At 47.7% G+C, this 18608-nt stretch overlaps 1 protein-coding gene across 2 annotated transcripts in view; it reads right to left on the bottom strand.

The window, feature by feature from the left end:
• LAMA5 (laminin subunit alpha 5) overlaps positions 1–18608 on the bottom strand; it is a 467726-nt gene that overhangs the window by 109127 nt on the left and 339991 nt on the right. For both annotated transcript variants that reach the window (XM_069243153.1, XM_069243152.1), the window contains exons 60-62: positions 7255–7397; positions 5112–5297; positions 861–997 (exon numbers count right to left, since the gene is read on the bottom strand). In XM_069243153.1, the coding sequence (XP_069099254.1) occupies positions 861–997; positions 5112–5297; positions 7255–7397 (466 nt within the window). The remainder of the gene's footprint in view (positions 1–860; positions 998–5111; positions 5298–7254; positions 7398–18608) is intronic.

Below are 18608 nucleotides of genomic sequence, written 5' to 3' on the forward strand. Positions count from 1 at the left end.
GTTAAGTTGCCTAATAATTATGCACAGTAATAGTCACCTGCACACACAGATATCCCCCTAACATAGCTAAAACTAAAAACAAACTAAAAACTACTTCCAAAAATATTCAGCTTTGATATTAATGAGTTTTTTGGGTTCATTGAGAACATGGTTGTTGTTCAATAATAAAATTAATCCTCAAAAATACAACTTGCCTAATAATTCTGCACTCCCTGTATTTCTCCCAGTAGTCTGTTCACGGTCTACTGCTTTTTGTCCCTAAGAAGCATTCTTATCACTTACAAATCCTACAACTGAGTAAAAAGAACATTTTTAATGACTGTATAGCACAAGGCATAGTTATATTATATGTTTGTTGCTTAACTTTTAGATCCCCTGTGAAAAGTTATAATTTATAGTTAGGACGGTCTGCAGCCCTCAATCTTTAATATGTTTAGGTTTGTCGATGTTGTCCAGTGATATCTGATTATCTGTTGTTTTTGTTTGCAAAATCCATAGTGCTTCCATCTTACTTTGGCTTTGAATGGGGAATCATGCAGTGGAAAGTACCACATTAGTGGAACAGAGAGAGCTAACTTAGTTGGTGTTAACAGGTGCCATCGAATAACCTGTCTCAAGAGCTATCCTTCCTTGCAATTGACAGCAATACTGCCCTTTTTGGAAGATAGTCACTAGGGGTGAAGAAGGTTTTTCAGAGGAGGCAACCACCAGAAGCCATTGCTTCTAGAGTTCTCAAAATCTGTCCACAAGCACCATATGCTAGCTTCTATAAACAGTCTGCATTGGTATCAAATTGTGGATTCAAAGACCAAAGTGATATCTGTAGACCATTTCCATCCTTTAGGTTTCCTTGAAATTACCTTTCGATGCTGATAGTGGCAAACTGCTCACTAATTTCCTCATCAATCGTCAGCAGGGTGGGGTCTTCATCTCCAAGCCTGTAGACCCACTGCATCTTTCCCTCTCTCATCACAACCCCGATGTAGTCTCCAGATGCCTGAAAGAGATGTCACAAAAGATAATTTAACAAGAGTGCGGGAGAACTGCAAACTGACTGATCCCCAATGCTTGAACTATGGACAGATTCTTGGAGCCAACATATTGGAGTCATAAAAACATCTGCCATTCAGCATGCAGACAACAAACTCCAACATAAGAAGCTGCTTCATCTGCAAGCAGTGAAGTGACAGCCAAGTCCAAGCGCATGAGCACATGAGGCACCTCTTCCCTGAAACGGTGGAATCAACAACTCAGTGAACTGTGGAGATGCAGGACTCATAGAAGGCAAAATCAGCCAGGCACATTTTAATTGTAGTCAAAGGATGATTTGGAACTGCACATGAGCTCCGTAGAGTTTCGTTTAGCAATAGAACTAACAAAGCCATAGTTACCGCATTTTCAGAAGCACCGGAATCTAAATTCAAACATTATGAATCTGTCATAACATAATACTGAACCGTTGATCTTTCTTAAATATAATCCAAACCAAGGTGGTCACTGATTGGGGTTATATCTTAAGTTTGAATGACTAATTAAATGTTTTTACATGCTGACTGCTTATAGAGACTATGGGAACACATATTTTGTGAGGTGTTCCTTCCTGAAGGCAATGGGTTCATAGCAGTTATCTGGCTTCCAGGTCCAGTTCCAAGTTGTAATGTGTAATTGTAGGAAGTTGGCTCTGTATGTGCTATTTCAAAGTAAGGAATAGCATGCACAGAGTCCAAGGGTTCCCCTTAGAGGTAAAATAGTGGTAAAAATAGATAATACTAATGCTCTATTTTGTGGTAGTGTGGTCGAGCAGTAGGCTTATCCAAGGAGTAGTGTTAAGCATTTGTTGTACATACACATAGACAATAAATGAGGTACACACACTCAGAGACAAATCCAGCCAATAGGTTTTGTTATAGAAAAATATCTTTTCTTAGTTTATTTTAAGAACCACAGGTTCAAATTTAACATGTAATATCTTGTTTGAAAGGTATTGCAGGTAAGTACATTAGGAACTTTGAATCATTTCAATTGCATGTATACTTTTCAAGTTATTGACAAATAGCTATTTCAAAAGTGGACACTTAGTGCAATTTTCACAGTTCCTGGGGGAGGTAAGTTTGTGTTAGTTTTACCAGGTAAGTAAGACACTTACAGGGTTCAGTTCTTGGTCCAAGGTAGCCCACCGTTGGGGGTTCAGAGCAACCCCAAAGTCACCACACCAGCAGCTCAGGGCCGGTCAGGTGCAGAGTTCAAAGTGGTGCCCAAAACGCTTAGGCTAGAATGGAGAGAAGGGGGTGCCCTGGTTCCGGTCTGCTTGCAGGTAAGTACCCGCGTCTTCGGAGGGCAGACCAGGGGGGTTTTGTAGGGCACCGGGGGGGACACAAGCCCACACAGAAATTTCACCCTCAGCAGCGCGGGGGCGGCCGGGTGCAGTGTAGAAACAAGCGTCGGGTTTGCAATGTTAGTCTATGAGAGATCAACGGATCTCTTCAGCGCTGCAGGCAGGCAAGGGGGGGCTTCCTCGGGGAAACCTCCACTTGGGCAAGGGAGATGGACTCCTGGGGGTCACTTCTCCAGTGAAAGTCCGGTCCTTCAGGTCCTGGGGGCTGCGGGTGCAGGGTCTTTTCCAGGCGTCGGGACTTAGGTTTCAGAGAGTCGCGGTCAGGGGAGGCCTCGGGATTCCCTCTGCAGGCGGCGCTGTGGGGGCTCAGGGGGGACAGGTTTTGGTACTCACAGTCGGAGAGTAGTCCGGGGGTCCTCCCTGAGGTGTTGGTTCTCCACCAGCCGAGTCGGGGTCGCCGGGTGCAGTGTTGCAAGTCTCACGCTTCTTGCGGGGAGTTGCAGGGGTCTTTAAAGCTGCTCCTTGAAACAAAGTTGCAGTCTTTTTGGAGCAGGTCCGCTGTCCTCGGGAGTTTCTGGTCGTCGTCGAAGCAGGGCAGTCCTCAGAGGATTCAGAGGTCGCTGGTCCCTTTGGAAGGCGTCGCTGGAGCAGAGTTCTTTGGAAGGCAGGAGACAGGCCGGTGAGTTTCTGGAGCCAAGGCAGTTGTTGTCTTCTGGTCTTCCTCTGCAGGGGTTTTCAGCTGGGCAGTCCTTCTTGTTGTCGCAGGAATCTAAATTCTTAGGTTCAGGGAAGCCCTTAAATACTAAATTTAAGGGCGTGTTTAGGTCTGGGGGGTTAGTAGCCAATGGCTACTAGCCCTGAGGGTGGGTACACCCTCTTTGTGCCTCCTCCCAAGGGGAGGGGGTCACATTCCTATCCCTATTGGGGGAATCCTCCTTCTTCAAGATGGAGGATTTCTAAAAGTCAGAGGCACCTCAGCTCAGGACACCTTAGGGGCTGTCCTGACTGGCCAATGACTCCTCCTTGTTTTTCTCATTATCTCTCCTGGACTTGCCGCCAAAAGTGGGGGCTGGGTCCAGGAGGCGGGCATCTCCACTAGCTGGAGTGCCCTGGGGCATTGTAACACGAAGCTTGAGCCTTTGAAGCTCACTGCTAGGTGTTACAGTTCCTGCAGGGGGGAGGTGTGAAGCACCTCCACCCAGAGCAGGCTTTGTTTCTGTCCTCAGAGAGCACAAAGGCTCTCACCGCATGAGGTCAGACACTCGTCTCTCAGCAGCAGGCTGGCACAGACCAGTCAGTCCTGCACTGAACAATTGGGTAAAATACAGGGGGTATCTCTAAGATGCCCTCTGTGTGCATTTTTTAATAAATCCAACACTGGCATCAGTGTGGGTTTATTATTCTGAGAAGTTTGATACTAAACTTCCCAGTATTCAGTGTAGCCATTATGGAGCTGTGGAGTTCGTTTTTGACAGACTCCCAGCCCATATACTCTTATGGCTACCCTGCACTTACAATGTCTAAGGTTTTGCTTAGACACTGTAGGGGCATAGTGCTCATGCACATATGCCCTCACCTGTGGTATAGTGCACCCTGCCTTAGGGCTGTAAGGCCTACTAGAGGGGTGACTTACCTATGCCACAGGCAGTGGGAGGTTGGCATGGCACCCTGAGGGGAGTGCCATGTCGACTTAGTCATTTTCTCCCCATCAGCACACACAAGCTGGCAAGCAGTGTGTCTGTGCTGAGTGAGGGGTCCCTAGGGTGGCATAAGACATGCTGCAGCCCTTAGAGACCTTCCCTGGCATCAGGGCCCTGGGTACCAGGGGTACCAGTTACAAGGGACTTACCTAGGTGCCAGGGTTGTGCCAATTGTGGAAACAATGGTACATTTTAGGTGAAAGAACACTGGTGCTGGGGCCTGGTTAGCAGGGTCCCAGCACACTTCTCAGTCAAGTCAGCATCAGTATCAGGCAAAAAGTGGGGGGTAACTGCAACAGGGAGCCATTTCTTTACAGTAATAAACAGGTATGTGTGATGCAACATGTTGTGGTTATTTTGCTTAGTGTCAAAAAGATCTTGAGTACACATATGGACTGTGAGAGACTGACATGGTCTTTGGTACAGCAAAAAAAAAAGAAAAAAAAAAAAAAAACATACATGGTCCCTAGAGCCACAATGAGAACTAGGCCCTTCATGCCTCTGTGAAGTATGTGATCTTCTTGGCAGCATGGAACATGAGCTGCCAATGCACTGTGAGGCATGCAAGTTCAGGTCTCCTCGTACAACAAAGTTTTGTGCCTCCTGGTGCCATGAAAACCTGTGCCAAATTGTGCCAAAAGTGCCCACGCCTTATACTGTGTGTTCTTCTAGTTCCCTGAGCTGTGTGAGTTCATGACAACATGATTCATGGCACCATGAGTAACAGATAGTTATGCCAATGTGAGACATAAGCAGTTTGGCACCCATGAACCATAGGCTGTAATGGCACAGGAGCACTCGTTGCACTGAGCTACGTGGACATTAATGGCACCATGAGATATAGCCATTCACTGTACTGTAAGACACAGAACATCCCTTTTACTAAGGAGCGAGTATTGAGGTACTGAGACAAAGTCATTGAGACGTTGGTAATTATGGCACCGCAAGACACAAGGCCATCTAATCTAGTAGGAGATGGTAGTGGAATGTATTCAATGGCTTCCATGTTGAAATGGGAGGGAAGAAGGGGTGGCTTGCATTGCGACAAACAAGAACAAATTAATTCACATTCTTACGTCTTGAGGTCCAAGGTAAAGAACGAAGCGTGAAGCACTGTCCTCGGTCTGACGCCTCTTCTTTGCTTTGAAGTCTGGGTTCTGGATGTAAAACTTGAGCGAGGTGTAGGGTGCAAGATCTTCGAGGTTGTTGGGTGTACGCATCAACACACCAGAACTGCCATTGAATTTCATTGGGATCTTCACCTAAAGAAGAATGGGAGAGAAAAGTGAATGGAAGAGTGGTGACCAATATCTTCAAGTCCCCGGCCACAACACATTTGTTCATTTAATTGTTTGCAGATATATATATATATATATATATATATATATATAGAGGAGTCCCTCGATCTCGTGACGCGAAAAGACTTCTTCGAAGAAAAACAACTTGTAACACTCCGAGCCCAACACTAGATGGCGGGATATGCACAGCTTGTGTATCTGCAGCTACACATGCCATCGAACATATATATATATATAGTGTCACCCTGGCCTAAGTGAATTCAAATGCTTTATGCCAGGTCAGATTTTTTTATTCTTCGACACAGGGAGATTAGGTGATTTTCCCAAAATCACATGATGTTGAGCTGATACAGGAACTTCAACCTGTTCCCTCAGTTCCAAAGTTGGCAGCCCTGGCTGTTAGGCCACATCGCCACTCATCACAACAAACACATAACAAATACTTTGACAAATGCACCAAATAACCTAGAAAAGTTTTTCTTTTTCCTGGGCCACACTGGCATGCGATCACCAGCTAAATCAAATCCAACTTCATCTGGACTATCACTCAGACAAAAGTGCAATCAATTAACCAGTCCTGCAAATGTACCCTCCTTGTTCCCTGCCTGTACTCCACCCAGTCACTTAAACCAAGTCCTCAGCTGAACTACCTGCAACTTGGTCTTGCTTCACATTCCACCACTACCTGCTCGTACAGCCACTAACACTAAGAATACTCTTTCATCGTGTACCGCTGCTCCCTACTCCTGTAAGACAGCTCTACTCTCTCGCTATCTTCAAATGACAGATTTAGTTTGTTCTTCGTAATGGTGCTCGAATACAAGAAAGTCATCCTTTTTGGCCTTGGATCTGTGCCTACCCCATGCACCTTCAAAGTAACTGCCTGAGAGCACTGTCATCTACTTGTCAATGCCCCCTCCATCACCATACGCCCAACCATGAAATCCTGGACTTCTTTTACTATTTTCAAACCTTGGAAGGGCATTGATCAGTACTTTATAACTCTACCTCTTTCCACCTACAGTGATGTCCTCAAGTAAAGCACGTGGCAACAAATAGAAATTCTTACTGAGATGAATTAAAAATAAAGGTGTGTTTTCCCTTACGCTGAGAAACTCTAAGGATTGGTATTGATGTGACAAAGAACACGCCTGTTGTGCATCCAACAAGTTATCAAGACTCTTCAACATATGGCACCAAAGATTTCCTCATTTCTCTCAGCAGCGGGTGGTGCAGTGCCACAGCCCTTCCCACTGGGCCACATTACAACAATTGGGTAAAACAAATATTATAATTCTTGAGCACTAAGCAAACTATGCTTCAAAGAAAGCAGGCCATCTGGTGCACTTTAAAGGGTTACCCTGTTCGCATAAAAGGCAGAATATAGGTGAACATATGAACAGCCACCCAAGTAGACCCTAACACCAGCTAATGCCTTTTCAACGAGTTCCCAACAGCATAGTGAGTAACAAGCAGAGCGAGATAGGGGCAGGGCCTGGACACTGAAGTGGGGCCGGACCCCCAAATCCCACTTTAAAGCCTCCATACTTTTACCCAACACACCCATCAGATCTGAGAAACAGGATATGCATGTCCTGTGTTTCCTTAAAGCAGATAATTCCTCCACGTTTAGGAGAGTCACCTGCTGAACACTAGAATTACACTTTTCTTCGCTCTTGAATCAAACAATGAAAATTTGGGGGTTTCCTAAGAAGTTCCTTGGAATGTAGCTTGAGGATCCCACCAGATTCCGAAATGGAAGCATCATTTGTTTACTTATGTTTGGGGCTCTTTTTCTGTAAGCCAAGCTCTCTCTGCTTTGTGGCCCTCATCTGTTGATGTCCCTCTACCGCCCTGTATGGTCTCCTTGCCCTTCACAGGAGCTCGTGTCGTCCTCAGCCTGGGTATATAGTGTTCCTACCTTACTGGCAGCGTTCCTGGCTTGTGAGATCAGCTGTCGAATCTGCTGGATTTTATCCGAAATGCTAGCATTTTGGCTTTTTCGTTTCTCCAAGTTGTTCAGCTTCTGCAGAAGAAGTGGAATAGTGCTGTCCAGATTGGAAACTTTTTTTTTGACAGGGAAGAGACAAAGAAGAGCAATTAGGAACAGGAAAGTCAAACCTGGAAGAAGGCACTGTCCCCATTTAAGTGATTATCAGGTGGACAAGATGTGGTTGTCCTCACACAGATCATGATGCAATGTCAATACCTGGAAACAATTCTATGGTGCATCTACGGCAAGATGCACTGGCAACTGATACCTTAACGACAGCTCAAACCCTTTCAGTTCAGTCCGCCTCCCACTCCCAAGAAAAAAAGTTGCACTCTGAGTCTTCATGTTACACAATTGCTTTTGGATTATCTGCAATATACAACAAGGCAGACAAATCAGGTTTTTGCCAGCAGTGGTACCAGGAAATGTCTACACAGGTCTCTGTAACTAACTGGATGAAATGAGATACATTGTTGTAGGAAGTTGGCTCTGTATGTGCTATTTCAAAGTAAGGAATAGCATGCACAGAGTCCAAGGGTTCCCCTTAGAGGTAAAATAGTGGTAAAAATAGGTAATACTAATGCTCTATTTTGTGGTAGTGTGGTCGAGCAGTAGGCTTATCCAAGGAGTAGTGTTAAGCATTTGTTGTACATACACACAGACAATAAATGAGGTACACACACTCAGAGACAAATCCAGCCAATAGGTTTTGTTATAGAAAAATATATTTTCTTAGTTTATTTTAAGAACCACAGGTTCAAATTTAACATGTAATATCTTGTTTGAAAGGTATTGCAGGTAAGTACATTAGGAACTTTGAATCATTTCAATTGCATGTATACTTTTCAAGTTATTCACAAATAGCTACTTTAAAAGTGGACACTTAGTGCAATTTTCACAGTTCCTGGGGGAGGTAAGTTTTTGTTAGTTTTACCAGGTAAGTAAGACACTTACAGGGTTCAGTTCTTGGTCCAAGGTAGCCCACCGTTGGGGGTTCAGAGCAACCCCAAAGTCACCACACCAGCAGCTCAGGTCCGGTCAGGTGCAGAGTTCAAAGTGGTGCCCAAAACGCATAGGCTAGAATGGAGAGAAGGGGGTGCCCCGGTTCCGGTCTGCTTGCAGGTAAGTACCCGCGTCTTCGCAGGGCAGACCAGGGGGGTTTTGTAGGGCACCGGGGGGGACACAAGCCCACACAGAAATTTCACCCTCAGCGGCGCGGGGGCGGCCGGGTGCAGTGTTAGAACAAGCGTCGGGTTCGCAATGTAAGTCAATGAAAGATCACGGGATCTCTTCTGCGCTGCAGGCATGCAAGGGGGGGCTTCCTCGGGGAAACCTCCACTTGGGCAAGGGAGAGGGACTCCTGGGGGTCACTTCTCCAGTGAAAGTCCGGTCCTTCAGGTCCTGGGGGCTGCGGGTGCAGGGTCTTTTCCAGGCGTCAGGACTTAGGTTTCAGAGAGTCGCGGTCAGGGGAAGCCTCGGGATTCCCTCTGCAGGCGGCGCTGTGGGGGCTCAGGGGGGACAGGTTTTGGTACTCACAGTCGGAGAGTAGTCCGGGGGTCCTCCCTGAGGTGTTGGTTCTCCACCAGCCGAGTCGGGGTCGCCGGGTGCAGTGTTGCAAGTCTCACGCTTCTTGCGAGGAGATTGCAGGGTCTTTAAAGCTGCTCCTCGAAACAAAGTTGCAGTCTTTTTGGAGCAGGTCCGCTGTCCTCGGGAGTTTCTTGTCTTTTTCGAAGCAGGGCAGTCCTCAGAGGATTCAGAGGTCGCTGGTCCCTTGGAAGGCGTCGCTGGAGCAGAGTTCTTTGGAAGGCAGGAGACAGGCCGGTGAGTTTCTGGAGCCAAGGCAGTTGTTGTCTTCTGGTCTTCCTCTGCAGGGGTTTTCAGCTAGGCAGTCCTTCTTCTTGTAGTTGCAGGAATCTAATTTTCTAGGGTTCAGGGTAGCCCTTAAATACTAAATTTAAGGGCGTGTTTAGGTCTGGGGGGTTAGTAGCCAATGGCTACTAGCCCTGAGGGTGGGTACCCTCTTTGTGCCTCCTCCCAAGGGGAGGGGGTCACAATCCTAACCCTATTGGGGGAATCCTCCATCTGCAAGATGGAGGATTTCTAAAAGTTAGAGTCACCTCAGCTCAGGACACCTTAGGGGCTGTCCTGACTGGCCAGTGACTCCTCCTTGTTATTCTCATTATTTTCTCCGGCCTTGCCGCCAAACGTGGGGGCCGGGCCGGAGGGGGCGGGCAACTCCACTAGCTGGAGTGTCCTGCGGTGCTGTGACAAAGGGGTGAGCCTTTGAGGCTCACCGCCAGGTGTTACAGCTCCTGCCTGGGGGAGGTGTTAGCATCTCCACCCAGTGCAGGCTTTGTTACTGGCCTCAGAGTGACAAAGGCACTCTCCCCATGGGGCCAGCAACATGTCTCTAGTGTGGCAGGCTGCTGGAACTAGTCAGCCTACACAGATAGTCGGTTAAGTTTCAGGGGGCACCTCTAAGGTGCCCTCTGGGGTGTATTTTGCAATAAAATGTACACTGGCATCAGTGTGCATTTATTGTGCTGAGAAGTTTGGTACCAAACTTCCCAGTTTTCAGTGTAGCCATTACGGTGCTGTGGAGTTCGTGTTTGACAAACTCCCAGACCATATACTCTTATGGCTACCCTGCACTTACAATGTCTAAGGTTTTGTTTAGACACTGTAGGGGTACCATGCTCATGCACTGGTACCCTCACCTATGGTATAGTGCACCCTGCCTTAGGGCTGTAAGGCCTGCTAGAGGGGTGTCTTACCTATACTGCATAGGCAGTGAGAGGCTGGCATGGCACCCTGAGGGGAGTGCCATGTCGACTTACTCGTTTTGTCCTCACTAGCACACACAAGCTGGCAAGCAGTGTGTCTGTGCTGAGTGAGAGGTCTCCAGGGTGGCATAAGACATGCTGCAGCCCTTAGAGACCTTCCTTGGCATCAGGGCCCTTGGTACTAGAAGTACCAGTTACAAGGGACTTATCTGGATGCCAGGGTCTGCCAATTGTGGATACAAAAGTACAGGTTAGGGAAAGAACACTGGTGCTGGGGCCTGGTTAGCAGGCCTCAGCACACTTTCAATTGTAAACATAGCATCAACAAAGGCAAAAAGTCAGGGGGCAACCATGCCAAGGAGGCATTTCCTTACACAACCCCCCCCCAAACGAAAGAGGATGAGACTAACCTTTCCCAAGAGAGTCTTCATTTTCTAAGTGGAAGAACCTGGAAAGGCCATCTGCATTGGCATGGGCAGTCTCAGGTCTGTGTTCCACTATAAAGTCCATTCCCTGTAGGGAGATGGACCACCTCAACAGTTTAGGATTTTCACCTTTCATTTGCATCAGCCATTTGAGAGGTCTGTGGTCAGTTTGAACTAGGAAGTGAGTCCCAAAGAGGTATGGTCTCAGCTTCTTCAGGGACCAAACCACAGCAAAGGCCTCCCTCTCAATGGCACTCCAACGCTGCTCCCTGGGGAGTAACCTCCTGCTAATGAAAGCAACAGGCTGGTCAAGGCCATCATCATTTGTTTGGGACAAAACTGCCCCTATCCCATGTTCAGAGGCATCTGTCTGCACAATGAACTGCTTAGAATAATCTGGAGCTTTTAGAACTGGTGCTGAGCACATTGCTTGTTTCAGGGTGTCAAAGGCCTGTTGGCATTCCACAGTCCAGTTCACTTTCTTGGGCATTTTCTTGGAGGTGAGTTCAGTGAGGGCGGTCACAATGGATCCATATCCCTTCACAAACCTCCTGTAATACCCAGTCAAGCCAAGGAATGCCCTGACTTGAGTCTGGGTTTTTGGAGCTACCCAGTCCAGAATAGTCTGGATCTTGGGTTGGAGTGGCTGAACTTGGCCTCCACCTACAAGGTGGCCCAAGTAAACCACAGTTCCCTGCCCTATCTGGCATTTGGATGCCTTGATAGAGAGGCCTGCAGATTGCAGAGCCTTCCAAACCTTCTTCAGGTGGACCAGGTGATCCTGCCAGGTGGAGCTAAAGACAGCAATATCATCAAGATAAGCTGTGCTAAAGGACTCCAAGCCAGCAAGGACTCGATTCACCAACCTTTGGAAGGTGGCAGGGGCATTCTTTAAACCAAAGGGCATAACAGTAAACTGATAATGCCCATCAGGTGTGGAGAATGCTGTTTTCTCTTTTGCTCCAGGTGCCATTTTTATTTGCCAGTACCCTGCTGTCAAGTCAAAGGTACTTAGGAATTTGGCAGCACCTAATTTATCTATGAGCTCATCAGCTCTAGGAATTGGATGAGCATCTGTCTTGGTGACAGAATTGAGCCCTCTGTAGTCCACACAAAACCTCATCTCTTTCTTTCCATCTTTGGTGTGAGGTTTGGGGACTAAGACCACTGGGCTAGCCCAGGGGCTGTCAGAGCGCTCAATTACTCCCAATTCCAGCATCTTGTGGACTTCCACCTTGATGCTTTCCTTAACATGGTCAGACTGTCTAAAGATTTTGTTTTTGACAGGCATGCTGTCTCCTGTGTCCACATCATGGGTACACAGGTGTGTCTGACCAGGGGTTAAGGAGAAGAGTTCAGGAAACTGCTGTAGGACTCTCCTACAATCAGCTTGCTGTTGGCCAGAGAGGGTGTCTGAGTAGATCACTCCATCTACTGTGCCATCTTTTGGGTCTGATGACAGAAGATCAGGGAGAGGTTCACTCTCTGCCTCCTGATCCTCATCTGTTACCATCAACAGATTCACATCAGCCCTGTCATGGAAGAGCTTAAGGCAGTTCACATGGATCACCCTCTTGGGGCTCCTGCTTGTGCCCAGGTCCACCAGGTAGGTGACCTGACTCTTCCTTTCTAGCACTGGGTAAGGGCCACTCCATTTGTCCTGGAGTGCCCTGGGAGCCACAGGCTCCAGAACCCAGACTTTCTGCCCTGGTTGGAACTCAACCAGTGCAGCCTTTTGGTCATACCAAAACTTCTGGAGCTGTTGGCTGGCCTCAAGGTTTTTGGTTGCCTTTTCCATGTACTCTGCCATTCTAGAGCGAAGGCCAAGTACATAGTCCACTATGTCTTGTTTAGGCTCATGAAGAGGTCTCTCCCAGCCTTCTTTAACAAGAGCAAGTGGTCCCCTTACAGGGTGACCAAACAGAAGTTCAAAGGGTGAGAATCCTACTCCCTTCTGTGGCACCTCTCTGTAAGCGAAAAGCAGACATGGCAAGAGGACATCCCATCTCCTTTTGAGTTTTTCTGGGAGCCCCATGATCATGCCTTTTAATGTCTTGTTGAATCTCTCAACTAAGCCATTAGTTTGTGGATGGTATGGTGTAGTGAATTTGTAAGTCACTCCACACTCATTCCACATGTGTTTTAGGTATGCGGACATGAAGTTGGTACCTCTGTCAGACACCACCTCCTTAGGGAAACCCACTCTGGTAAAGATACCAATGAGGGCCTTGGCTACTGCAGGGGCAGTAGTCGACCTAAGGGGAATAGCTTCAGGATACCTAGTAGCATGATCCACTACTACTAGGATGTACATATTTCCTGAGGCTGTGGGAGGTTCCAGTGGACCAACTATGTCCACACCCACTCTTTCAAAGGGGACCCCCACCACTGGAAATGGAATGAGGGGGGCCTTTGGGTGCCCACCTGTCTTACCACTGGATTGACAGGTGGGGCAGGAGAGGCAAAACTCCTTAACCTTCTGGGACATATTGGGCCAGTAGAAGTGGTTGACTAACCTCTCCCACGTCTTGGTTTGTCCCAAATGCCCAGCAAGGGGAATATCATGGGCTAAGGTCAGAATAAACTCTCTGAACGACTGAGGCACTACCACTCTCCTAGTGGCACCAGGTTTGGGGTCTCTGGCCTCAGTGTACAGGAGTCCATCTTCCCAATAGACCCTATGTGTTCCATTTTTCTTGCCCTTGGACTCTTCAGCAGCTTGCTGCCTAAGGCCTTCAAGAGAGGGACAGGTTTCTTGTCCCTTACACAGCTCCTCCCTTGAGGGTCCCCCTGGGCCTAAGAGCTCAACCTGATAAGGTTCAAGCTCCAAAGGCTCAGTTCCCTCAGAGGGCAGAACTTCTTCCTGAGAAGAGAGGTTCTCTTTTTCTGACTGTGTTGCAGTTGGTTTCCCAACTGACTTTCCTTTTCTCTTGGTAGGCTGGGCCATTTTTCCAGACTCCAGCTCTACTTTTTCACCCTGTGCCTTGCATTGTGCTCTTGTTTTTACACACACCAGTTCAGGGATACCCAGCATGGCTGCATGGGTTTTTAGTTCTACCTCAGCCCATGCTGAGGACTCCAGGTCATTTCCAAGCAGACAGTCTACTGGGATGTTTGAGGAGACCACCACCTGTTTCAGGCCATTGACCCCTCCCCATTCTAAAGTTACCATTGCCATGGGATGTGCTTTAGTTTGATTGTCAGCATTGGTGACTGTATAAGTTTTTCCAGTCAGGTATTGGCCAGGGGAAACCAGTTTCTCTGTCACCATGGTGACACTGGCACCTGTATCCCTCAGGCCCTCTACACTTGTCCCATTAATAAAGAGCTGCTGCCTGTATTTTTGCATGTTAGGAGGCCAGGCAGCTAGTGTGGCTAAATCCACCCCACCCTCAGAGACTAGAGTAGCTTCAGTGTGGACCCTGATTTGCTCTGGGCACACTGTTGATCCCACTTGGAGACTAGCCATTCCAGTGTTACCTGGATTGGAGTTTGGAGTGGAACTTTTCTTGGGACAGGCCTTGTCTCCAGTTTGGTGTCCAGACTGACTACAGTTTCGACACCAGGCCTTTTTGGGATCAAAGTTTTTACCCTTGTACCCAGGATTGTTTTGTGAAGAGGCTCTGGGCCCACCCTCCTGTGCAGGTTTTTGGGGGCCTGTAGAAGACTCTTGACTATTTTTATTTTTGGCTGTCTCACCACCTTTCCCCTGGGGAGGTTTTGTGACCCCTTTCTTTTGGTCACCCCCTGTGGAAGTTTTGGACACCCTAGTCTTGACCCAATGGTCCGCCTTCTTTCCCAATTCTTGGGGAGAAATTGGTCCTAGGTCTACCAGATGCTGATGCAGTTTATCATTGAAACAATTACTTAACAGGTGTTCTTTCACAAATAAATTGTACAGCCCATCATAATTACTTACACCACTGCCTTGAATCCAACCATCTAGTGTTTTTACTGAGTAGTCTACAAAGTCAACCCAGGTCTGGCTCGAGGATTTTTGAGCCCCCCTGAATCTAATCCTATACTCCTCAGTGGAGAATCCAAAGCCCTCAATCAGGGTACCCTTCATGAGGTCATAAGATTCTGCATCTTGTCCAGAGAGTGTGAGGAGTCTATCCCTACACTTTCCTGTGAACATTTCCCAAAGGAGAGCACCCCAGTGAGATCTGTTCACTTTTCTGGTTACACAAGCCCTCTCAAAAGCTGTGAACCATTTGGTGATGTCATCACCATCTTCATATTTAGTTACAATCCCTTTAGGGATTTTCAACATGTCAGGAGAATCTCTGACCCTATTTATGTTGCTGCCACCATTGATGGGTCCTAGGCCCATCTCTTGTCTTTCCCTCTCTATGGCTAGGATCTGTCTTTCCAAAGCCAATCTTTTGGCCATCCTGGCTAACTGGATGTCCTCTTCACTGGAGTTATCCTCAGTGATTTCAGAGGTGTTGGTCTCTCCTGTGAGGGAACCAGCATCTCTGACTATTATTTTTGGAGTCAGGGTTTGAGAGACCCTGTTCTCCCTAGATAGGACTGGTAGGGGGGAATTTTCCTCCAAGTCACTATCCTCTTCCTCTGAGTTGCCACCCTCAGAGGGGTTGGCCTTTTCAAACTCTGCCAAAAGGTCCTGGAGCTGTATTTTGGTAGGTTTGGGGCCCATTGTTATTTTCTTTATTTTACAGAGTGACCTTAGCTCCCTCATCTTAAGATGGAGGTAAGGTGTGGTGTCGAGTTCCACCACAGTCACATCTGTGCTAGACATTTTGCTTCTAAAAGTTGGAATACTTTTTAAGAATCTACAACTAGTTCTAGGTTCTAATTCAAACTTTTACAAACTTTTAAACTCTAAAAGAAATGCTAAACAGGATCTAACACAAGGCCCTAGCAGGTCTTTTAAGAATTTAGAAAACTTTTCAAATTGCAAAAATCAATTTCTAATGACAATTTTGGAATTTGTCGTGTGATCAGGTATTGGCTGAGTAGTCCAGCAAATGCAAAGTCTTGTACCCCACCGCTGATCCACCAATGTAGGAAGTTGGCTCTGTATGTGCTATTTCAAAGTAAGGAATAGCATGCACAGAGTCCAAGGGTTCCCCTTAGAGGTAAAATAGTGGTAAAAATAGATAATACTAATGCTCTATTTTGTGGTAGTGTGGTCGAGCAGTAGGCTTATCCAAGGAGTAGTGTTAAGCATTTGTTGTACATACACACAGACAATAAATGAGGTACACACACTCAGAGACAAATCCAGCCAATAGGTTTTGTTATAGAAAAATATCTTTTCTTAGTTTATTTTAAGAACCACAGGTTCAAATTTAACATGTAATATCTTGTTTGAAAGGTATTGCAGGTAAGTACATTAGGAACTTTGAATCATTTCAATTGCATGTATACTTTTCAAGTTATTCACAAATAGCTACTTTAAAAGTGGACACTTAGTGCAATTTTCACAGTTCCTGGGGGAGGTAAGTTTTTGTTAGTTTTACCAGGTAAGTAAGACACTTACAGGGTTCAGTTCTTGGTCCAAGGTAGCCCACCGTTGGGGGTTCAGAGCAACCCCAAAGTCACCACACCAGCAGCTCAGGGCCGGTCAGGTGCAGAGTTCAAAGTGGTGCCCAAAACGCATAGGCTAGAATGGAGAGAAGGGGGTGCCCCGGTTCCGGTCTGCTTGCAGGTAAGTACCCGCGTCTTCGGAGGGCAGACCAGGGGGGTTTTGTAGGGCACCGGGGGGGACACAAGCCCACACAGAAATTTCACCCTCAGCGGCGCGGGGGCGGCCGGGTGCAGTGTTAGAACAAGCGTCGGGTTCGCAATGTAAGTCAATGAGAGATCACGGGATCTCTTCAGCGCTGCAGGCAGGCAAGGGGGGGCTTCCTCGGGGAAACCTCCACTTGGGCAAGGGAGAGGGACTCCTGGGGGTCACTTCTCCAGTGAAAGTCCGGTCCTTCAGGTCCTGGGGGCTGCGGGTGCAGGGTCTTTTCCAGGCGTCGGGACTTAGGTTTCAGAGAGTCGCGGTCAGGGGAAGCCTCGGGATTCCCTCTGCAGGCGGCGCTGTGGGGGCTCAGGGGGGACAGGTTTTGGTACTCACAGTCGGAGAGTAGTCCGGGGGTCCTCCCTGAGGTGTTGGTTCTCCACCAGCCGAGTCGGGGTCGCCGGGTGCAGTGTTGCAAGTCTCACGCTTCTTGCGGGGAGATTGCAGGGTCTTTAAAGCTGCTCCTCGAAACAAAGTTGCAGTCTTTTTGGAGCAGGTCCGCTGTCCTCGGGAGTTTCTTGTCTTTTTCGAAGCAGGGCAGTCCTCAGAGGATTCAGAGGTCGCTGGTCCCTTGGAAGGCGTCGCTGGAGCAGAGTTCTTTGGAAGGCAGGAGACAGGCCGGTGAGTTTCTGGAGCCAAGGCAGTTGTTGTCTTCTGGTCTTCCTCTGCAGGGGTTTTCAGCTAGGCAGTCCTTCTTCTTGTAGTTGCAGGAATCTAATTTTCTAGGGTTCAGGGTAGCCCTTAAATACTAAATTTAAGGGTGTGTTTAGGTCTGGGGGGTTAGTAGCCAATGGCTACTAGCCCTGAGGGTGGGTACCCTCTTTGTGCCTCCTCCCAAGGGGAGGGGGTCACAATCCTAACCCTATTGGGGGAATCCTCCATCTGCAAGATGGAGGATTTCTAAAAGTTAGAGTCACCTCAGCTCAGGACACCTTAGGGGCTGTCCTGACTGGCCAGTGACTCCTCCTTGTTATTCTCATTATTTTCTCCGGCCTTGCCGCCAAACGTGGGGGCCGGGCCAGAGGGGGCGGGCAACTCCACTAGCTGGAGTGTCCTGCGGTGCTGTGACAAAGGGGTGAGCCTTTGAGGCTCACCGCCAGGTGTTACAGCTCCTGCCTGGGGGAGGTGTTAGCATCTCCACCCAGTGCAGGCTTTGTTACTGGCCTCAGAGTGACAAAGGCACTCTCCCCATGGGGCCAGCAACATGTCTCTAGTGTGGCAGGCTGCTGGAACTAGTCAGCCTACACAGATAGTCGGTTAAGTTTCAGGGGGCACCTCTAAGGTGCCCTCTGGGGTGTATTTTGCAATAAAATGTACACTGGCATCAGTGTGCATTTATTGTACTGAGAAGTTTGGTACCAAACTTCCCAGTTTTCAGTGTAGCCATTACGGTGCTGTGGAGTTCGTGTTTGACAAACTCCCAGACCATATACTCTTATGGCTACCCTGCACTTACAATGTCTAAGGTTTTGTTTAGACACTGTAGGGGTACCATGCTCATGCACTGGTACCCTCACCTATGGTATAGTGCACCCTGCCTTAGGGCTGTAAGGCCTGCTAGAGGGGTGTCTTACCTATACTGCATAGGCAGTGAGAGGCTGGCATGGCACCCTGAGGGGAGTGCCATGTCGACTTACTCGTTTTGTCCTCACTAGCACACACAAGCTGGCAAGCAGTGTGTCTGTGCTGAGTGAGAGGTCTCCAGGGTGGCATAAGACATGCTGCAGCCCTTAGAGACCTTCCTTGGCATCAGGGCCCTTGGTACTAGAAGTACCAGTTACAAGGGACTTATCTGGATGCCAGGGTCTGCCAATTGTGGATACAAAAGTACAGGTTAGGGAAAGAACACTGGTGCTGGGGCCTGGTTAGCAGGCCTCAGCACACTTTCAATTGTAAACATAGCATCAGCAAAGGCAAAAAGTCAGGGGGCAACCATGCCAAGGAGGCATTTCCTTACAATTGTGTTTTTGTTTCCACCAGCAATTGTTTACATGATTATTAATAAAGAAGCTATGTAGGATTTACCCTCATACTTTGTTGGCGCTCCTTTTCCCTCCCACTAAATCTGTTCGCAAAACTGAAACATGCGTATGGGAAGATCTTCTGCCTTCTAAAGAAGTGCCACCAGTGGAATTTAGTAAAAATTTTTTTACTCTTGTGCAAAATGCCCCTCAATAGCTTTTTTTGGCTTTGAAGTTGTACTTCACACGACCTTCTAACATGTCCGCCCCCTCACACGTCCATTGTCATCTCTTTCCTCCCCAGTAGTGGTGCTGGTGTGTGACAGCCCTGCACCCCAAACCTGATTTACTGAGGTAATAA

The sequence above is a fragment of the Pleurodeles waltl genome, chromosome 7 (assembly GCF_031143425.1).
Source record: "Pleurodeles waltl isolate 20211129_DDA chromosome 7, aPleWal1.hap1.20221129, whole genome shotgun sequence".
In the NCBI taxonomy this organism is placed as follows: domain Eukaryota; kingdom Metazoa; phylum Chordata; class Amphibia; order Caudata; family Salamandridae; genus Pleurodeles; species Pleurodeles waltl.